This window comes from Symphodus melops (assembly GCF_947650265.1).
Source record: "Symphodus melops genome assembly, chromosome: 19".
Lineage (NCBI taxonomy): Eukaryota > Metazoa > Chordata > Actinopteri > Labriformes > Labridae > Symphodus > Symphodus melops.
Window position 1 is genome coordinate 7758784 of NC_136709.1, and position 23673 is coordinate 7782456.

At 38.4% G+C, this 23673-nt stretch overlaps 1 protein-coding gene across 1 annotated transcript; it reads right to left on the reverse strand.

Moving 5' to 3' along the window:
- Nucleotides 1-1369: 1369 nt before the first annotated feature.
- bsdc1 (BSD domain containing 1) lies at nucleotides 1370-14520 on the reverse strand. Its single transcript, XM_079369445.1, has 11 exons — nucleotides 14431-14520; nucleotides 13828-13882; nucleotides 11349-11465; nucleotides 11025-11192; nucleotides 10885-10939; nucleotides 9700-9815; nucleotides 9461-9529; nucleotides 6348-6432; nucleotides 5764-6246; nucleotides 3181-3284; nucleotides 1370-3082 (listed from the first exon to the last, which is right to left on the reverse strand). The coding sequence occupies exons 1-11, from the start codon at nucleotides 14439-14441 to the stop codon at nucleotides 3053-3055; spliced, it is 1293 nt and encodes a 430-aa protein (XP_079225571.1). The 5' UTR covers nucleotides 14442-14520; the 3' UTR covers nucleotides 1370-3052.
- Between the last annotated feature and the right edge of the window lie 9153 nt (nucleotides 14521-23673).

Sequence of the window (23673 nt, forward strand, 5' to 3'; positions counted from 1 at the left end):
CCCCATCGGAGAACAGCGCGGGTGAGTCATCTAGTGTTCTATATATATATCAATGGGAGCAGCAGCGAGAAGCTGTCATTATATTCATAAAAAACACTTGATACAATTCTTTTTTTTTTTAATAAATCACTCCCATGTTGGAACACATCCTATAATATTCTAAGCACCGTTGATTATATTTTCAGTGTAAAATTCCATGATTTTGTCAGTGTTTTATGCATCGCGGAAATCAAAGGGACCTAAAATAATAACACGTTAAAACTTTAAAGGGATACTTCACCCATTTACATGAAGCTTTGTATCATTAGAAACATGGTAGTAGTGTTGAATGGTCATGAATCCAGCCCTCATTTTGCCATGAGACAAGAAAAATGTGTTTTTCTTTGCTTGAAAGTTTTCTTCATGTGATGCAATATGACGCTTAGATAGATATATCAACATCACGTCTTTATATTTGACACTTTGGTGGGCTTTTATTTTAAAACTACACATCAAAAATTGAGGCTCAGTCCTCACGCGCGGGCGGCCCGGGTTCGCGTCCGGCCTGTGGCCCATTTCCCGCATGTCTCTCCCCACTCTCTCCCCCCTTCCGACTCTATCCACTTTCCTCCCTCTATAATAAAGGCATAAAAACGCCAAAAATAAATCTTTAAAAAAAAAACAAAAAAAAAAACTACACATCAAAATGTCTCGATACTTATTGGGTCGCACCATAGGTCATGTACTATAACCCTGAAGTGGAATTAGTATGTAATAACGGGCGTTTCCTTTTACATTAAATCCAAAATTATTTGTAATATGCCTCATATTTAATAATTTGATGGTCGTTTATTTTGAAACTACACAACAGAATGTCTTGATACTTATTGGGTCACACCATGGGGTCATGTACTATAACCTTGAAGTGGAATCAGTCTGCTATAACGGGGCATTTCCTTTTAAATTTAATCCAAAATCATAATTAGTCTCATGTTTAAATCTTTGGTGGGCTTATATTTTGAAACAATACACCGGAATAACTTTCAATTTACGAGATAGCAATGAGGCGGCGTACGTCTCCTAGCATGTGAAATGAGTGCATGTTAACGGTCTCTGGTGTAAACAGGGCTTTGTTAGAAAGTAAAAAAAAAAAAAAAAGAATCCAGGTAACAATATTTTTTGCAATAGCAGTTATCCACTCATTATACTTACAACCCTCAGGCTCTATTTAAGATAAACTAGATTTCATACATTCATTTTAATATTCTGTATGCAATACACTCATCAGACAAAAGTTTGGAGTAATACTTGTAGGGTAAGCTCGTTTGCTGGTTTGGAGTAGGCTACCCAAAACTGTAAATTTAATGGATTTTAAATAAAACTCCTTGACTTGGTGACAGAAAATATATAACTTTATTGGTGATGACACACTTGGTGGCAATTTGCAGATTACAGATACTCAATACTCCACCAAGATATTGTGTTGTACTCTCATGTGGTTTAAACAAATGAGTCAATTTTTTTAGAAGCTGGATATCTATATAATGGCACTATCTGGTGACTTTTTAATGCACAACTCTTCACCTTTTTTCCACAAATCCTTTAATGACAATGATTATTTGAAATACATATGGAAATATTAAAATTAAAAAAAAGAATTTGACCTTTTGTAAAACAATTGTGTAGATCAGCTTTCATGACTGATAGTTCAAAGTGTGAATCTCTATGGAAATACACTGCTGAGAATTAAAAGACATGCAACACATTGTCAGAACACAAATTTGAAGAACAGCCAACGTCTTCACAAAACACGAGTCAATAATACCACCTGCTTAACAGTTTGCATGTTATTGCACAGAAAGCAATCCAAAGCACATTAAACAATAATAAGCAAGGATTTAAGTATAAATATTACAGCTCTAGTCTGACTGTATCTTTATTTTTTCTTAGTGACATTACAATGATAAAAGGTGAATCAGAAAAGCAATGGCAAGTACACATTGCACAACTTGGCACAATGCCAGCTAAACTACTTTGTCCCAAAACATAGGCTGGCAAAAAAAAAAAAAATAATTAAATTGATTTAGCATTTTCCAATAAATGTAAATACCAAGAGATTGTTACCCAAATTTTAGAAAAAAAATCCAGTATAATGACAGCAGGACTTGTTTGAAGACTGTGTATAAATTCAAAAATGATTTTTCTTAACATACAATAATTAGAGAATGTCATCAACCCAGATAAGACAAACTGATCTGACTCAAAGGAGTGAAACCCTTATAAATGACAGAAGGTTAAATGTAGCTTGTGACAAGCTCATAATCAAATTAATATGGAATAACAATTTAAGGGGAAAGAACTGATAATGACACATTTTGAGTAACAGGTGATTAAGTTGTGACAAAAAAACATCCTGAAAGCATTATTGTGTATTTTAAGGCTATACCTAGAATTGGAAGTTCATCAAAGATGAAAGGTGCTCTGAGGACGAAGGCAAAATAGTTTGTTTTTATAGATTCTCTTTCACCATGAAGAGGACACACTCAAAGGGGCAATGGAATTAAATATGTTTCATTTATTCAAAAATCATTGGCCCAATATTTCACCTTTGAAAGGAGACAGCTCTACAATTTTTTTTCTGCTACAAGTCATTGTCAAACTTGAAATGTACTTGTAACTTAGATGAATAATTTAATGTAGCAAAGAAAAAAGGATAACAGCCATGCTGCTGTGGAACCTTTCACATCCTTGTCACCATGGGTCTTGAAGGTGATTAAAACCTGGTTCTATTACTCTAATGTCTTTTACTCTCTGAGCCTGAAGTTTCTCAAAAAAAAAAAAAAAAATGGCTATCTGCACTTTACCGACTGTTAAGGTAACAATCAAATGCTAATTACATATCACTTCTAGTTGTTGTCTTATTTACAAGTTTACCATGGTCCAAATCAGGCTGAAAAATCTCCAACCGACAATTATGACTTTGTGACAGTATGGACAGAGTTTTAAAACAAAGCAAGCATGGCTCATCTGACGAGAACTAGCTTTAATGGTGGAGTTTCTGTCGCAGTGGCTCTCAGTCCCAGTTTTCCCAGTCTTCATCAAGCTATTAGAATAGCAAAACAGTTTTTGAAAATGTTTACACTTTTTTACATTTTCATTTAATATAACACTTAATGTCACAAAATCAAACTTTTCACTTACTTCTCCGGATGCTTCTATTTTAGAGAGTGCCAGTTGGACTTCTTCCTCTGTCATATCCAAGTCGAAGTCTTTCTCCCAGTCCTCACTCACATCTGTGCTCGACCCTGAAGGGGGATAGACAAAGTTCAACTATAGTGCAGCAAAAAAGTATTTAGTCAGCCATCGATTGTACATGATGACAGAGCTCTGTAATTTTCATCATAGGTACACTTCAACTGTGATAGACAGAATGTGAAAAAAATCCAGGAAATCACATTGTAGGATTTTTAAAGAATTTATTCGTAAATCCCTGCGTAAAACAAGTATATGGTCACCTACAAACAGGCAAGACACCTGTGCACAGCCTCAAACAGTCAGACTCCAAATTCCACCATGACCAAGACCAAAGAGCTGTCGAAGAACACTAGGAACAAAATTGTAGACCTACACCTGGCTGGGAAGAGTGAATCTACAATAGGCAAGCAGCTTGGTGTGAATAAATTAACTGTGAGAGCAATTATTAGAAAACGGAAGACATACGAGACCATTTATAATCTCCCTCGATCTGGGTTCCATGCAGAGCCCATGGGGTCAAAATGATCATGAGAACGGTGAGCAGAAATCGCAGAACTACACGCGGAGACCTGGTGAATAACTTGAAGAGAGATGGGACCAAAGGTTACCATCAGTAACATACTACACAGACAGGGAATCAAATCCTGCAGTGCCAGACGTGTCCGCCTGCTTATGCCAGAACATGTCCAGGTCCGTCTGAAGTTTGCCAGAGAACATATGAGGATTGGTAGAATGTCATGTGGTCAGATGAAACCAAAATAGAACTTTTAGGTACAAACTCAACTTGTAGTAGAAGGAAGAATGAATGATAAGTTGCATCCCAAGTACACCATACCTAATGTGAAGCATGGGGGTGGGAACACCATGCTTTGGGGGTGTTTTTCTGCAAAGGGGACAGGACAAGTGATCCGTGTTAAGGAAAGAATGAATGGGGCCATATATCATGAGATTTTGAGCCAAAACCTCCTTCCATCAGTGAGAGCATTGAAGATGAAATGTGGCTAGGTCTTCCAACATGACAATGATTCCAAAGACACTGCCCGGGCAAGGAAGGAGTGGCTCCGTAAGAAGCATTTTAAAGTCCTGGGGTGCGTTCGGATTGTCCCTCCTCTCCACTTTCACTAGCATTTTTTCCTTAACCCCGGAAGCAGTTAAGTGATAGGAGCCGTTCGAATTCTCTAAAAGTTAAGGAAAGGTGGCTCAATGCTTCCTTTATAACCTCCTTTAGCATAGGTAACACTGGACCATCCTTTACGAAAGGAGATAAGAAAGTGACGCCCTACAATTCATTGCAACTCGCGCATCCGACCCATATCCGAGCATTCACGAAAACTAACGATCTGTCAGAGGAAAAATGTGGAGACAATCTGCATATTGATTTGACTTATAATTAGTCACAGTCTTTGAATTTATTTCTTTTTTTTTATTGTGTGTGAAGAAGGTGAACCTTGCTTGTATACATTCTTGATGATTTAATACATGAAATTATAATAGACCTATAAAACCTTGTTTATAAAAAAAGAAAATTAAAAGAGACGCAGATCATAGAGGTTAGCACTGCAATAATTAACCTTAACTTTAAACTATCTTAAATCCAGAGGTAACGTGATGTTGATGTTATAAAACCACAAGGTTTTTAGGAATATTTCACCGGTAAGAAGGCACAGGGGAAACATTTTTAGTTGAGTTTTTGTAGTCAATTTTCTGTAAACTGTAGTTCAACCACGGCAAACTCGCGCCACTAACCTCCGCCGCCGTCACATTATTACATCACCTCGTGAAAGTGCGGTCGGATTGTCAAAACATCACGATCGCCTTTTCCTAAGTCCTTTATGAATTCTCCTAACACGTTTCCTTAACCCTGTGACGTTTTCACAGGGTTAGGGTAAAGTGGATAGTGAAAGTACATAGGAGGGACAATCCGAATGCACCCCTGGAGTGGCCTAGCCAGTCTCCAGACCTCAACCAATGACAATCTGTGAAGGGAGTTTTATAGTCTGTGTTGCCCAGTGACAGCCCCAAAACATCACTTCTCTAGAGGAGACCTGGATGGAGAAATGGGCCAAAATACCAGCTTTAGTGTGCAAACCTGGTGAGGATCTACAGAAAATGTTTGACCTCTGTTACTGCCAACAAAGGTTATATTACTCAGTATTGAGTTGAACTTTTGTTCTTGACCAAATGTTTATTTTCCAACATTATCAACACATAAATTCTTGAAAAATTCTACAACCTATGTGATTTCCTGGATTTTTTTCACATTCTGTCTCTTACAGTTGAAGTGTACCTATGATGAAAATTACAGACCTCTGTCATCATTTTAAGTGGGAGAACTTGCACAATCGATGGCTGACGAAATACTTTTTTGCCCCACTGTATGTGTGCCCCTTTGTTTGACTCTGATGCTTCTGCTAAGGTATTACGTAAAAAAACTCATAACCAAAACACTGAAATGTACCTATTTCAGTCACTTTTTAACTAAGACAATCTCACAGACAATGGAAAAACACATTTTTAGGTCTTTCATACCTTTCTTGCCATTGTTAGAGGGTGTAGATTTCCCACTGTCAGAATTTAGCTCAAACACTCTTAGGTCCTGTGGCCCTTCTTCCTTTGCTGCTACTGGTTTGGAGATGGAGGTAGATGTCCCCTGGGATGTCTCATCAACAGTTACCTCTGGCACGGTTACAGCCTCCTCTTGAGCCTGAAGAGTTAAGTTCCTCTTTCCAGGCCTCTGCGTTTCTTGTGTCTTGACTTTAACATCTTCAATACTAGCTTCTGTCAGTTTCTTGACCAGCTCTGTTGCAACTGGCTCTTGCTGCATTTCCACTTGTGTTGGCTGGCTGATACTATCACTGCTGTAAGTGAGATCTTGGTCACCGCAGGGAGAGATGATGGGGCTAGGCAGAGTTGTTCCTGGAAGAGTTGTTGAGGGTAGGGGCAGGTCCAATGAATTGTTGTCCAACTTGGTTGTAAAACTGAGCTGTGATGATGTTGCACCAAGAAAGTCATCTAACAGAAAATGCCAGACATCAGAATGGCAGTGCAAGTCAGAGGTCTTAAATTACAGTATATCTATGAATGAACTATTCATAAAACTAAAGATATCCTACCATCTTCCTCCTCCTCCCAGCCCAGGGTCTCTGTGTGAGATGTCTGTTCTGCCCGCTGCTTTAATGCCAATCTCCTTGCTTCCTCCTTAAGACAGTGAAGGGACATTTTTAGCAATGCTGTAAACATGTCAATGTGGGTATCGTTCATATTTTCAAGTTGTTCAAGTTCATTACAAATATGTCACAATTCATGTGTATGGAATACATTTTTAATGCTTGAAAAATCAAGAGAAGCTAGAATACTGTAACACCTTTATGTTTGAGGAAAATAAGGTTCTTGTCTTACCCTTTGAGAACGATGCAAGAACCCCCTTTCCTGTAAGGGTTACTTCTCCTCTTTCACAAATAGAATAACTTCCTAATTACTAATTAATTATTTGTTATTTTTTTTAGAGCTGTCATTTTAACGCGTTAATTAGATTAAGTAATTACACCGCAAATTAGCGCGTTATAAAAAATGACGCAAGATTAATTATAGCCCACTTGAATAAAAAATTCAACGTAAATTTTACCCAGAAACGATAGACTTCTTCTCAATAAAAACTTTTTATTCACTATTAATAATGTGGATTTTGTAATGTCATGAAATTTGAATTCTTTATTTGGGGACCTTAAACAGATATGAGATTAAAATGAGATTAATTAGAAAATCATTACAAATCATGTAATTGATCACTTTTCTTTTTTAATCGACTGACAGCACTCTTTTTTTTTAACATAAGATGAATCAGATGGAATCCCGGGAAATTGCATTTTTTTGTACTACTGAGATCCCATCTTGGACAGGGTGTCAACAAAACCCACTTCTGCCATAGCCTCAGTGTAAATGCTCAACGATTTAATTAGAGCAAGGAATATGACTGATCCTACTACTGACTATTTTTAATTTCCTCTGAATTAGACTATTATGGTGATATCTGATCATAGCCCAGTCTCAGTTCAATTCAACAATATCCTGTCTAATCAAAAGTTCAGCTGGCGCTTAAATACTCTCCTTCTCCAGGATAACTTGTTTGTTAAGGATAGGACTACTCATATTGGTGAGTTTCTTTCTACCAATGACAATGGGGAAGTCTCTTACTCTACACTATGGCAGACCTTTAAAGTTGTATTAAAGGGCCATATTATCTCTTTTGAGAGTCTTTTGAAGTCTACAAAACGTGAATCTGGCGTCAACTTAGGGATATTGAAAGAATGCTTCCAACAATGGAAGAGACCTACAGAGCCTACTCTTGAAGTCAGATTATAAGATTTTTAAATTGAAATATGAGTATAATATTATCCTTAGTAAATGCATAAGCAGACTTGTATAAAAACTAAAAGAGAAAGTTTTTGAACAAGTGGATAAACCTGAAAAACTTTCAGAAAGCCATCTCAGAGGTGAGCAGGCTAAGCAAGCCATCCATAAGATTAAAGCGAAATCAGGTAAATTATTAACACAACCAAAGGAGATGAACACTTACTTAAAAGACTTCTGTAAGGAACTATATTCCAGGAAAGTAAAGGCCACTGAAGCAGGTTTTTGCAACTTTTTTTCAACCTAAATATGTCCCAACTAGACTAGCTGTACGGGCCTTCCCCTATGGAAAAGCATCTGGCCCATATGGGTTTGTCTGTGAATTTTAGAAGGTGTTCCATGAAACAACAGTCCCTCTCATATTCTGAATGGTTACCAACTCAATTAAAAATAAGAGGCTTCCTAGCTCCCTCTATGAAGCAAACCTTTGTTTGCTTTTAAGCAAAAGGAAAAGAAGAGACCAACCCTGCTGGCTTACTGTAGCACTTGCAATAGGAATCAGGAGTCACGCAGGTATTAACAGTGTTAGGTTTCAGGCTGTTTCTAATGTCTGTCCATCCATCCATCCATCCATTTTTTGGCCGAGGTCAACAGTGCAACCAAACACAATCATTGACAATTGCTAGGTGACCATGTTTTTTCTGTGAATACACTTGCTTGTTTACATCTGTATATCTACTTTACTGTTCTGAGTACGTCTATATGAGACCTGAAGAAGAAATCACCTCGACTCGTCAAACATACATTCTTTAGCAAACCTTCTCAGACAACGGACTCTGGCAAAAACACTATACTCTTGTTAAGTGCACAAAACTTCCACTACATGCATCCCTATGTGACCTGACCGCAATCTTCACCTCTGTGCTCAAAGTTTCAAGTCTCTCCACCTCTGTGCATAAAGGCCTAAAAATAAAATTCCCGATTAGGGTAGTTGATGTAAATAAACTACATATGATATTTGCATGGCAAGCTCAATGTAATAATCAAACTATTGGTGCTTGTAAATAATGTATTTCTAAGTGTTTTTACCAGTTTTTAGTGAAGAACACAAGCCAGCCCACCTCCACACACACGGTCGTCCTCCTACATGCATGACTTTATGTTAAGCGTGCTCAATTTACAAGGCAGGAGGACTCGAGAACAACACAGAGAACATGACAGCTGCTTTAGCTTGTATGAGTCATTTTAGTCAGACACGGCCGAAGAACTCCAGGATTTCTCCAGAATAAAGCGGGTGTTTTATGACTGCCGTGGTCTTGTGCTCGCTGGGCTACACAAATCTCCCTCTAATGCATGTCTCTGTTTGTGCTGCGGCCTTTTGTTGCAACGCACTTTTGACAGACCTTACATCGGACAGTGGTTCGCTCGAGGTCTGACACCGTGAAAATGAACTACTACCAGAGGACTAAAGAGACAGAGCCGTTATTGGAAACCAACTTCTCACTTTTATGAGCGAATGCTGTGATGTTGATGTTTTCACTCAATGCCAGTTTATATATGGAATTATATAAAATATTGGTTTTAATGCTTTAAGGCAGCACTACAAAAGAGATGCAATTTTATTTCATTTTATTTCCTGTTTCCGTTATTACATTTTCTGGGAAATAGGAAATGATCATAAATCCTGTCTCCCGAAATTAAACCTGACTACTTTGATACAAATAAATGACACTAAAGACTAATTTAGAAATCATTTGACTGGTTAATAAAAAAGGTACAACCCCAGAAAAAGAACTGAGATGCTGGGATTGACCAAAGCATCAATCCTGGGGATAGTCTGCATTTGAAAGCTGATTTTATCAGAAGGCATTTTTACCTGGTCCAGCTGGAAGACTTTGTAGAAATATCTTTGCCAGAATTCTGAATGGGCTACAGCTGCTGGCACCTGTGAATACAAAAATTGTCCTTATCTGGTTCAACACACTTCTAATCTTGATAATAAAAAGTAGGCTACATGTTCCTTTGGACAAAAAAAACAAATCAATGTAATATACTGTATAACTTCAAAACAACTGTTTAATTAAAGAATCTGAATTGCCAAGAAGTACAATATACCATTTTAGTGTAGAGGGCTCGTATAGAGGGACTGTTGACGAGAAGTTCAGAGATTTCTCCCTTATAATCTTCCAAACTGAAGGTAGACAGCCAGTTTTCAAATTTCTCTGTAGGACCTGCACAAAATAACTTTTTATTTAAAGGGATACTTAACCAATTTGCATTAAGCTTGTATCATTAGAAACCTGGTAGTATTTTTGAATGGTCGTGCATCCAGCCCTCATTTTCCCCTTTGGCGGAAAACCACTGCATTTCTTTTCTGACAAGGAGCCTCAGATGATGCAAAAACTGCATTGTGCTTTAGAGGAGGCTGCTTTGGTTAGAGTGGGTGAAACTACATTGCCAGCTACTCATGTTTTCGACCCACTGAAACTACAGACCTATTACAGATCAGTGGGTGGTACCTCACTGCCAGAATCTAAAAGCAAAGTCCACCAACTTGTTAGGAAGCAATGCTAACAGGCTATGTGGAGAAAGCTGATAAAAACCGACAATAGCGGAAAAAATATGCTTCAACGTTTTAAGGTCTTGTGCTCGATGTTCGTAGCTAGCTCTAGCTGCAATATAGCGACAAGCAGCGGCGGCAGCTGCCTGTGCCCATGCCGGTTTGAGCTGGGACGGACTGGTGGTGTCGTTGTTTTATGGCAGGAATCTCAGAATCAACGGCCGACTGTATAGACTGTAAATACAGCACCATAGCTTCAGTGCTGCACATTCTGGGAGTTGTTTCTTTCATCCACATGAGCCAAAAAGATGCTTTCTGCCTTTTCTTGGTCAAGAAGGCACCAACTTCAAAATCTATTTCACATTTCTACTACATATGTGACCAAATTTCAATACAGATTAATGTTTCAATAGGTGAATTATCCCTTTAAATATGGTATAACATTTCAAGAGTATCAGTGAATAATTAAACGTATCTAATCCATTTCCCTCCATAATCCTAAAACCACCTCAGTTATTGCATTTTAAATTAAATCGTGGACGGACAAACACAAACATTAAACTAAAAATTACATAATTCTGCACTGATAAAGTATGTAATTACCCAATAGCAGCCAACATGTTGTAATGTATAAGTAATTTAAAGCAAACTGTATAATGTTTAAACATCTACAGTTAAATGCAGTATAACTAACGCCATACTAACACAAGGCATTTCACTATGTCAACATAGAACCTTACCATCAGGTTCATTACAGTATGTCGCAGGGTCAGCTTGCAAACTGTAGAGACGTGCCTGTAGGGAAAATAGATGCTTGACTGTGGCTTTTTTGTTTTCATGAGAAATGAGCTACAAATAAATTAAGTAAACCTCTGCCCACCTTAGAACTGTCATAGACCTCTGTGGTTCCAGCCGGCGTTGCCACCAATGTGATCACATCACAGTCTATGGTTTTGTCAGGAGATGGAGCAAGTGTGTCTGATATTACTCCTAAGAAACTAGAGAGGCTCTTCTTTACCTTTACTGTGGTCTCAGAGGAACCTTCCACCTAAAGAGAAGTAAAATAGACAGGTGAGAATAGAGTTTTACAACAAACACCATTATAAGATCTGCATATGACATGGATCAGCAAAAATCTGAACACATACATCTGCATCTGATCACATGGCTATAAAATAATAAACTATTAAAAGGTATGACCTACCGCAAGCTTGTTTCTGACAGCAGTTGCTGTTGCCACAATTGAGCAGGTGGTGTCATGTTGCACTACAGTAGAGAACTCTGTGAGGTCTCGCTTAATGAAATCTAAGGCCTCAGATGACTACAAAAAAGAGCAGATAAACAGGGTTCAAAATTCAGGTTAACTTTATTTTCTACATTGTGTCCATTGTACAGGAATGGATTTCACAAAGTATTGATAAACCAAAATAACAAGGCTCTATTTTACGCTCTCTACACCAGAAATACATACAGGGGTTTATTAGAATTAAAAACTAATATTTCTTTTAAACACTATTTGTTAGTAAAGGTATTTTATCAGATATTTGGCAAATCTGGGAATAAATTCCCTACCAATAGATTTCTTCAAAAACGTGTTCATAAAGGTGTCTTATAACACACTTTTTTTTAAAAATCCAACTCCTCTAGGAAAATCCGTGAGAGCGGCTCAAAGTCGGGGTACTGGAATAGTACCTTATTGGTACTATATACTTATTAGTGAACATTTGAACATGTTAACCTTTGCTTTTGGTAGCTTGTGAGGGGTCAAACTAGGGTTCTTTAGGATTCTGAATCCATTGCAAACATTTCCAAAAAATCCGCTCCTTGGTGGAGAAATGGCCACGCCCACTTTTACATGCAAATTTACAGTAGCTTAATGTCGATTTTAATATCTCGAATACTAGTTAAAAAATATACTGCACCACATTGCTGAATGTATTAGGGGTCCAGGTCTGAGCTTTCTTCACACTACTGTTTTTAAAGTGGGGATTGGGACCCTCTGGGGGCTTGTGAGACACTGAGAGGGGGCTCGCGAGATGCTTTCCATCACCAAATACAAAAGTTGAATGATATAAAATTTAATATCTTACGCATTATGTTGGAAAAAAAAACGTTCAAATAATAGTTGAATTTTAACTAATGGTTAAAAAATGGTTAACAGTGGCAAAGTAATTTATGCTTCCCATAACTGAAACAATGCAGGTGTCTGCTGCTCCCTATGAATGACATTTGACACTTACACAAACTGAGTGTCTGTTAAGGAAATTGTGAATGTCCACACAGTCCTACTGTTTATACATAATATTATTATACAGCATTTTTTACATTACTCTGCTGAAATAGAGACAGTTGTGTTCCCCGGTCTCAAGCACAGTTATTGTGGGGGTCCAAAGCTGAAATGTATGGTAACCTCTGCTCTATATCATCATTGATACAGTTCTTGCAAGTCATACCTTTGTCATTTAGCTTACACTATGCCCCAAAAAATCCAACCTGACCTGAGCCAATGCAGGTTTTCTCTGAGCCCAGCCTGTCCTTTCAACTGTATTTATGGGCTGAGCCTGACCAAAACCATACAAGGTGACTTTTATATCGAATCAGATATCTATTTAGATATGGGGATGGTGGGGATATCTCTTAATAAGCACAACACAGAAGCATCTATTATATAGAAAACAGCATATTTATGAGGTTCCCTTAGAAACACGTATCAAAACACAACAACATACTATTTTTACAAACTGTCTGCTCGTCTCCGAGTTTCTAAGCAGTAATCTGATAGTGAGTGTACCTGTACATTTAGCTCTGGATCACCGTGGTCCTGTGTCTCTGCTTGTGTTGTTACTATAGGCTGTAGTGTAAATATGAATGGCAGAAGCCTGAGTGACATCACATCACCTATCTGTTACTGCAGGGGGATTTGGAAGCCGATTGTTTCTATGCTCGAAAACCTGTCTCAACCTAACTTTGAGTCAACCTAACGACAGGCTAAGAGCTTGAGCTGAAGCAGGTTTTGAGCATTTTGACACCAGCTACACCACGCCCGCCTGCCAGTCAGGTCAGCTATACAAATTTGTTGATCAAAACAGGAGTTTTTGGTTATAACAGTGAACTTTTTGCAAGTTACTATAGCCATCAAAGAACTGGTATCCACATCTATTACTCTAAACCTGGTATCAGTGTGTCTGGTTTGATACAGGTTCTTATGGAAGGCGATGGCTGAGTTAATCTAACTCGAAACTGTAACTCCAACAGATAGAGGGTAAAGCTGCAAAGCAACTTCTCCAGGCCTATATCAAAAACTGGGACTGGAAGGTTTAACAGAGCCTTTTGGACCCCAGTGACTATTGATGGGTGGGAGGAGTTTATGGATCTACGCTGGTTCAAACACAGGACCCAATGTTTTTTTATGCGTTATAAGACACCTTTATGAACACGTTTGTGAAGAAATCTATTGGTAAGGAATTTGTTCCCAGATTTTTGCAATATGCCTTTACTATGTTGTAAATGTTCTTAGTAGAATTGTACTGCAAATTGAACAGACTGTCTTCAGAGTCTGGTCGGTCACGCTTAAAGATAATTGAAAGAGATTGATCTTTGCTTGACATTGCTATTTAACCACTTATTGCTAGTTCTCAATGTGCATTTAATTCTTTATTTAACGACTTCCTTTAGTGAATTACCTTCTCTTTGACGGCCTGGAAGCTCTGCTGAAGCCAACCTCCCCACCAGCCTTCTCTGCAAAATGCAAAGTATCAACTACCACTATAAACCATGTATATGTATATTGCATATATAATACAACACCGCAATAGAAGTCGTTGTACCCTATAAAACGCTCAAAATAATAGATAGTCCCTTTAAATGAACTTCAGGCTTGCTTTTAGTGCATCTGCAACTACATAGCACAGACAGCTTAGCAAGCTTAACATGTTAACATCAGCCAACAGTGCCTTTTAAGCTAAATCGTTGAGCCAAAGGAATATTGAGATGTTGAAGCCTAAAGTAAGAAACAGATGTTAGTAACATGTATAGAGACCGTTTTTAATGCGTTGTTGAAGCTTATAGTCACCATTGCTATGCTAACGCTAGCTAGGCTATGTTTTGGTAAACAAATCCACTTCCTGAAGTAATTCCGTGACTTATGAAGTCCAGCTTTGAAACTAATTACACAAAATGTAGCGACATAAGACGCAATGAGAAACACGATATGCAAACGGTGTCGATGGCCTCTGCTTTTTAAAGTTATGTTTTGAAACGAAAAGTCTTTTTGAGTTCACTCTCACCCTTCAGCCATCTTCAGACGATGACATCATCAGTATTTGGTGAACTCCGACCGCTTCTTCTTCTCTTCGTATTTTTTGGCGCATCGCAGCGCATACAGTACGGTAGCCACCTACTGGACTGGTTTTGTTTTTCACATTGAAAACATTAGAAAAAAAGAAATACGTTTGTAAATCAATGCGGATCATTTTAACCAGACTGTTTTCCCCCCAAAGAAACGTAACGATACCACGTTGTACTGTAAATGTTATCCAGGCTACCTTAAGAATTCCCAAGAAAATAAAAATCCACCTGTTCAGCCTCCCCCGTGTCTGTGAGTCAGCGATTTATCATGGTATAATACTTTCTACAGTGAAGAAATGTATCGTTATCCACCTGAGTTTGTCTGGTTTTGCTCGAGTAAGTTTTTCCTTGCCACGTAAATGCTAAATGCTTTTAGTGCTAGACTCTTTGTAATTTCATCATACAACAAAAAATAAGGATTGTTAATTTCTCTTTTGTCAGTATCTTGAGACAACATTTGTTATGAATTAACGCTTTTAAAAATATAATTAATTAATTGGCAAAACCCAATTCAAGAGAAAATACTTTAAATTTTCTTTCACCTGGTTAAATATAATTCAAATACCGTTTTGAATCATACTGGATAGTTTTTACTTCCCACAGTTGTGTGTTATGGCACATAATGCATTTACACGTGTCTCCCTGCTTGTAATTTGCATCAAACAGTGATGATCATCCATTAATTCTTTCAAAAGTAAACCCTTTGCCTCTGTGCTATTGATTCGCCATAGTAAATCGTGTCTTAAAGTGCTAATATATTTTGACTGCTTCACATTGAATTGTTATAGTTAAATACAATTTATGTAAGCCCATACTAATTGAATCATGATCTGTGGTTAGTGGTTACACAACATTATTCCTACAGTGTTAAACCGTAAAAACTAATTCACCTTATTCAGATTCCCTTTACCCTCAAACTAACATGTTTAAGTAACATCCTGTGCTATCCTGTTGAAAAAAAACCCCATTTATTTTCTTCTCAAAATAATGTTCAAGACTTAAAGTATAAATGCTTCTTAAACTCTTAGACATTTGAATTTTACCTTCTCCCAATTATGTAAAATAATTACCAATGTGAGGGCCCAGCCTATATCTCAGATTTTATACCTTTATTATGAACGTTGCGTAGAGTTGAGGAAAATTTGCACCGTTATTTCTGCCATTTCTCTATTTCGAAATTGTTCACTGTCAGCTAAAAGTACAAGATCGTTGTTCCATAGTCGTCTTTCTGTTTTGTCCGTTTTCTCCTTCAATGAGGCTAAAGCAAACAAATACAGGCATTGAAACGGACACAGCCTAGTAAGTTACATTGCTCACCCACCAGATGGTAGTATAGGAACATTAGCCTACTCATGTAGGCTACAAGCACTGGTACTACACTCCTGCACAAACCCTACACTACACGACTTAAGTGCAAGGAGATCGTAGTGTTTGCGTCTATGCAACGTACAGCAGTCACTACAGCTCTTCTGGGAGATATCAGGAGTCTCTCAGGAGATTTTTTCAAGAGTGAAAGCCCTACAAGACTGATGTCAGTGTAGCCCCTTTGAGCTACTCTGTGTGTCATGACGATGGTCATGACTATGAACAAGCTAGCCGACACATCGTGAATGACAGTCAAGCCAGTAGACACGTTTTTTTTTTTTTTTTTTTGCTGAACGTGATTATAAAAACTTTATGGTTATAGCATACCAGAACTGGTTTAAAAATAAAAGCATTCGTTGAGTACATAGCGAAATACAGTCAATGAGAGCAAATAGCCTACTGACAAAGGAAATGTGCGGACTTTGTGATATTTACTTTCAAAATAAAAGCTAAGTTGTTGACACATTTATGCTTGAGACAATAGTTTTTATAGAAATTTCTAACATGCCACTGTTTCCACAAACCAATTTTTCTTCAGAGTGATAGTAGACTACACGTACACTACATCGCCTCATATTGCCACCCAGGAAGTTTCAAGTAATTCTGTGTACAGTTTCAAAATAAAATCCAGTAAAAGTGTCAAATATGAGAGATATTATATGATTTTGGATTCAATTTAAAAGGAAAAGCCCTCTTTTCACAGACTAATTCCACTTCAGGGTTATAGTACATGAACCAATTGTGTAACCCATGAAGTATCCAGACATTCTGATATGTGGTTTCAAAATAAAAGCCTGTCAAAGTGTCAAATATTACAGATGAATATTACAGATGATTTGTAATTCAAATTCAAAAGGGAACACCCTGTTATCACAGAATAATTTCACTTGAGGGTTATTTCACACAACCCCATGGTATTATCCATTTTCAAAGTGTCAAATATAAGACATATTACATATGATTTGGGATTCAATTTAAAAGGACACGCCCTGTTATCACAGACTAATTCCACTTCAGGGTTATGGTACACAACCCCATGGTGTGACCCAGTAAGGATTTTTAGTAGCCGATCAACTATTCAGTAAAAATGCACAGTGGTATTTGTTCCTTTCAAAGGAATTGGCGCTTGCGTTAACCAAATCTGCCACCTCCATTCTTGTTTTTCAAAATTCGTGTTTGTTTAGCTTTATTTAAGAAGAGTAATGCAAAGGTTAAAAAAAAGCAATATCACATTTTAAATAAAATTTAAAAAACTGATTTAATACTACCAAACTGTGAACTCGTATCCCAGGGAGACCTCCCGGGTGGATTATTAAGAATTCATTTCGTTACTAGTAAGACCAGGAGGTGAATCTGTGTCTGGCGGAACGTAAGACTTTAACAGTCACAAGGACTTTAAAGCAACAAGATATGTGTGCACAGTGAACGGATTACTTATGGTAGTTGTTCGTTAAACAGACCCAACACGATTTTAAGAACCTATACATCGTTCTGTATAAGCAATACTGGATTTTTTAATGCATCTTTTCTTTCTTCTGTCATGATGCTTTTGATGTCTTGTGTAAAGCACTCTGAACTGCCTTGTTGTTGAAATGTGCGATATAAATAAACTTACGTACAGTACAAAAGAGTAATATACAGAATATGACGTAAAATAAACCAATAAAGATTATACATAAATATGGAAATCATTATTTAAAAAGAGGGGGAATTGTTTTATAATGCAGACATTTGTTACATTTTTGTTGTTAATTAAAAGGAGCGATTTTAGAATTCCATTTAATTCTATCTAAATCGTTTACGTCATAATTCACTAACATTTACATTTAGTTTCACACAGCATTGTGGGTGTTAAAAGACAATTTGTTTCCTGAAAGGAAGCATATGACACAGAGGAAGACAATAAGGGTAATCAAAAAAAGGAGGTGGAAGATGGCGGTGGTAAGGAGAAGCACCCAGGCAGAGGATGCAGACCCACACTTATTACATCTAGAACGCAGCTCATCTCTCGACAAAACGCTTTTTTCAGTTGCTACATGAAACCCTTTCTGTTTTGATAAATGCAACAAAACCACACAGAAATCCACACAGCACTTTTTAAAACACTGTTTCTGTTTATCACTGCCGTCCCACTTATGCAGGTCTACCTGATCAGGAAGACACACACGAAACACCACCATGCTATGACAACCATTGGAGTAAACAGGTGGTATGGATGAGTGACTGGAAGCTGCACTCAAACTGTGCCTCAAACACTTGGGTTGTATGCTTTCATAACTTCCTTGAACTCTATTAAATCTAGTCATCTGTTTTGCGGTCATTCCACAATCGACCAACGGAATCACAAAAGACAGCAAGGACTCATCACTCCACTGCGGAAAAGCCATAGCATGGGCTAATCCTCCTGCTGTTGTTGTCTAAGGATGTTTAACTAAATCCATAGCCAGCTGCATGAAGCACATCCCAGGCCAAGCTCCCTGGTGGTTTGCACTTGCTAGAGATATCGCCCATGGAGGTGAGTGTAGAGTTCCAGAGCCTGGCCTCCACTTGATTGGAGTGCTGACTTTAATTGGCTAGCTGGCATAATGTCGACACTAACAGGGGAGCCCCAGCCTATAAACTAGTGGTTCTCGATTATTTTCTCTCATGCCCCTCCTTAGGGGACAGACATTTTTTCATGCCCTCCCTGAATTGAAATACCATTGAGAACCTGATAATATGTATCTATTTATCTGTGCAAACTACTGTATGAGCTGCAGGCACCAGAATTCTGCATACTATAACCCAGGGTCTAAAATGTAACTTTTTGACTAACCAGCAAAGGTGACGGGTAGATGCAAACAATCCCTGGCCAAACATATTTTTTACTGCGTATGTATGTGTGTGTTTGTGCTGAAATTAATGTTGGAATGTCAGACTTTCAGCTGCTTCGCAATTCTTACAGTTATAACATCAGAAGAGACAGGACTGTGGGGAAAGGGGGCGGTATACTAGTGTGCGTGAAAGATGGTATCAAATATAAACAAAATGGGAAGATACATTATTTGTAGTTGGTCTTGCAATACAAACCTAATGTTTTCTAGGTCTTTCAACCTTTAAACCTTCTCTTTCTGGTCCACTGCAGAGTATAAAGTCAATTGCAGGTGATTTATTTTATTCCAGAGACCCCACAAAATGTTACTATTCGGCTTTCAGGGGGGTTCAAGTGTAAATCAGGGGGTCTCAGACCCCCCTAGACCTCCTGTATTTTGCACCCTGAGAACAGCTGATAAAAGGCCCAACCAGAATCACACATATTTGAGATAAACAGTATGAAATACTATCCTCTAAATATCTGGAACTTAGTTGTCAGTTATTCACATCAAAGATCAATGCTGTCAGAGACACGATCACTGTGAAAATCCAGAGAAAAAATAGAGAGTGAACCTGCTTTGGTTCTGTGAAAAATATGGCAACTGATGAGAAGTAGAGACGCTGCTTAAAAAGGGGTTATTAAGTACCAAAAGAGACACAGACATCTTGGCTTACAAAGGCTTAAAAGTGATTAAGGAACTCAGATTAGCTAAATCACATTTTTTCCCCTTCAATTTATGAATGAGGCCAAAGGTTATAGCCATTTTTAGATATTTGGAAACATTAAGGGTGAAAAAATTTAGACTGTCACTCAGTTTACATATCATGGTATCTTACTAGATTTAATTTCAAGAAACACATCAAGAAAATGACAAAAACTATTGAATATAACGTGGCAAATTTTAGACAGATAAATCCTCTCTTTCCATGGAGGCAGCTTAGATATTTCTGCATGCGCTCATTCTCTCACAGATCTCATATTGTATCACTTGGGGCGGGCCTGTCCAACAACAATCAGACCTGTTGACAGACCTTTGTTTGTACAAACAGGCTCTGCAAATCTTTGACAAAAAACAATTAAGGTATCACCACTGTGAGATAAGAAAATGAATATTTTCAAATCTCTGTACAGTTTACAACCTGTTTGAGCGAGGTTGTCTGTTACCTTGCCGCTAGCTCTGTAAAATCCACCAGAATAGCTGCCTTTGGACAGGCAGCGTTCTCTCGTAAAACCATTACACAATGGAATACTGTTCCAGAAAATATAAAAAAGACATTTGGTAGCTTTAAAGGTAATCTAAAAAAATCATTTAAAAATCTCTTAAGAATATACTTTTGTCAGTCAATTACTCGTCAGCATTTTTCGTCTCACTCATTTTTTTAATCTCCCCATGGTGCTGACTAGGTGTGTGTTTGTGTGTGTGTGTGCGTGCGTGCGTGCGTGCAAGGGACATTTCATGTGCAATTTAGATTTTTATTTCTTGCACTTTGCTTGTTATGATGTTTTTATATATGTTGTATTTGTTATATGCCAAGGGACTGCAGATGTAAATTAGTCTTTAGGCTAACTCTGGTGCACTTCATCAAATGGTTATGGTTTCAATTATGGTTTTAATTGTACATGGTTACCCCGGGGGTCGCCGGAGGCGCAGTGGCAGTGCGCGCGACCCCATATATTGAGGCTCAGTCCTCGCATGCGGCCGGCCCGGGCTCGCGTCTGGCCTGTGGCCCATCTCCCGCATGTCTCTCCCCACTCTCTCTCCCTAATTTCCGACTCTATCCACTTTCCTCCCTCTATAATAAAGGCATAAAAAGCCAAAAATAAATCTTTAAAAAAAAATGGTACATGGTCACTTACAAATAAAGTTAAATTGAATTGAAAAAACAACAACGAAAAAATTGAGGAAATGCACAGAGGCAGAGAGAAACATCAAAGACAAGATTCACAGAGGGAAAAAGAAACTCTAAAGATAGAGAACTCAATTTAACAATTAGTAACAATGAGCATTAGCAATTCCAGACAAGATCCCCTCATTAATCTTCTGCTCCTGGTACATCTGTAGATGTCCAAGTAAGCATATGTGCAATCCATGTTGCCTGTATGTGCAGAACCCCAGCAGCTGTGCTTTCCTTCATCAGTAGGCTCTGGTTTAAAAGGGGGGTGTGGGCTTTACTGAGAAAAAATGAAATGGAATAGGCCATAAGCCTGTGAAAGTGTGCTCTCCCTTAACTGAAGTTCCCCTTTTTCCACACACTGCAAATGTGTGTGCATTTGTCTAACATATGTCTTCCTTGGTCCAATTAACTCAGTCAACGCAATATTTACAAAGCCAAATTTGAACAAGGAATTCTCTATTGATTGTTTTGTGAGTGTCTTCATGACATGTGGTTAGCAACAGTTCAACATAATTGAACTATTTCTTTAACTGAACATTTCAGAAAAAGTACCTCATTTGACAGGCATATCCAACAACTCATACCTGTTCATAAGGACTTTGCCTCTGTCTCTACTGATTAGTATCACCGCTGAACAAAATCAAACAGCTCCCCCATGGTTTAAGGCTCTGACACATCAAGGAGACCTTCAGTCTGTTGGTGAGCAATCTTCGCCCTATGTTTTGCAAAAGCGGAAGTGCCTCTTCTGTGCTTGTTCCACTAATAGAATACCAAGGGCTGCCAACTCCAGTGCCATTTTCAAGCTTTTTTTTAGATATTAAAAAAGGAGAACCTATATTATAATTGGTAAACGACAGTGGGGAGATAATAGTCTTGTCATATCATAACAACGATTTATTTGCCCACATTCTTCCTCGTCCACTTCCAGTTTCCCCTTTTTGGAATGGCCATTACAGACTACAGCTGCCTGCTGGGAAGGTATAGCCCTCATGAATATGCAAAACGTATATGGTGGTAGCCAGTTGGCTATAGTCTTTTCGTTATGTTCTAATGCAACTTTTTGGCCAAGACAAGCTCCACTAGTTCTTTGCTGTCTGCTTGGTGTGTCAGGGCCTTTACCGGGGTCATCCGAAAGCAAAGGACAGTGCTCAGGCAACAGTGTGAATCAAAAGAGTTTATTGACCTCAGCGTCTATAAGCAAAAGCTTGCTAACATTTATAATTTCATTAGGATCTTCAATGCCACAATGCAGAAAAAATGTTTTCTGTTTTCAACTTTCTCCTTCATCCACCTCCTCCTGTTGCCTTTGCTTTGCTCATTCCAGATATGTTTGCATCATAGTCTAGTGAAAAGGTTTAAACCATGAGTAACCAGTTTCTGCCCACTCATCCTACAGGCACTCACTAAAATTTAGTGCTTCAGTCAGCTTATGCTATAACCTCAACACAACAGCTGTCCTGTGGACCTTATCCCACCAAGCCTTAATCAGACCATTTCCTCTTACACCTGCTGCAATTATGCATATCATCAACTCTTCTCTGTTAACAGGTTTGTTCCCCACTGCATTCAAGCAAGCTCGGGTCACCACACTGCTTAAATAAACCCACACTCAACCCTGCCCAGGTTGAAAACTATACACTGGTTTACTACTGCCCTATCTGTCAAAATCCTCAAAGTGCTCAAGGCTTTAACCTGGACCACTCTTCTGTAACTGCACTACAGTTGGTTTAATAGTGCAGTGGCACAGCTGCTGGTCATTCCTCACTTCTGTTGCTGCTAGACTGGCAGCTGCCCACACATTTTATCATCGATTCTTCCTATCCACATTCTCTGAAACTGTTACCATAGGATCTTCCCCCTGCTGGTTCTTGTCCTACCTCCAGACTGCTGGTACTACAATGTGGGCTGAAAACCATCTGGATGCTATCAGGAAACACCACATTTGCAAAAGTCAGTGTCTTTAATAATCTTCCCATTTCAACCTCTACCCAAAGAAAGGGGGGCCTTGTGGGAGGATATGAGGTCTATGTGTTAAGGGACCAGGTGACAAAGCAGCATTGGTCCCACAAGAGAAGCTCCACAGCCTGGTTTGGCTGGCAGCTGCCTCCCCCTACTGAGAGATACAGCTGACAATCCCCTAGTCCTGACAAGGGCTCTTTTCAGTGTCAATAGCCTCATATATTACCACTAACAGCCTTTGTGGTGCGTGAGGGTGTCAGGCTTTTTGGCTTGACAGAGCTTGTTACCATGATGAAATGTAGATTGAATGGATGAGGTTTGTGTCCCAGGCACGTGAGCCTGGACTCACTCAGTCTTTGTGTCTCACACATGGCTATTGTTCAATCCTATTCAGGGTTCTCAGGAGGAGGAGGTGTAGGAGGCAGGAGTTGACAATGAGCTACATCTCTTCATTTATCCACTGATGTCCAACTCATCTGTCAGCCTTGGAGGATAAGCATGTAGTTTACACGCTTAATTTGTGATAAGTGAGGGTCATCCAATGTTGTGTTGTTTGATTCTGGGTTCTTCATGGTGTCAATAAAACTCATGAATTAATACTGGATCAATTATTGTTTAAAAACAAATACAATTACACTATAATGCAACCACATTTCACATATGAGTTCTGAGTATGTAAACACTTTCTACAAGTTTTTAAAAGAATTTTAGAAGTTTGTTTTAATTAAACAATATATTTCAGACTGATCACATTTTGTACTTTATTTGCTCTTTGAGACAAAGAAAAATCACTGGCTGCAGGCTAACGACATGCCTATGTTTCTCTCATGTGTCAAACAAAAGTGACGCGCCTCACTGGCGCCTGTGTCAGCTTTTCATCTCCTACACCCCATTGAGGTAAGATGGATGGTCCTCTGCTTCAAAACGCCACATGTAGCCTCTGTCCTATGATATTGTTTGGTCCTTTTGGGTCCTTTTGTTCGGTAAGTAATAAGTCCTACTTATGATTTTTTTGGAAATGCTCTCCTGTCCTGCTATCGACCAATGTACTGGACCTTGTGTAGTGCTTTTCTAGTCTTATGACTACTTGACACACTTTTAAATCGCAG

What these genes read in the sequence shown, in the direction of transcription:
- bsdc1 (XM_079369445.1), bottom strand. An exon ending in AGGTCTATGACAGTTCTAAG is followed by an intron (nt 10,940 to 11,024) that starts GTGGGCAGAGGT and finishes TTTTCCCTACAG; the next exon opens with GCACGTCTCTACAGTTTGCA. An exon ending in AAGTCTTCCAGCTGGACCAG is followed by an intron (nt 6,433 to 9,460) that starts GTAAAAATGCCT and finishes CACTGTCTTAAG; the next exon opens with GAGGAAGCAAGGAGATTGGC.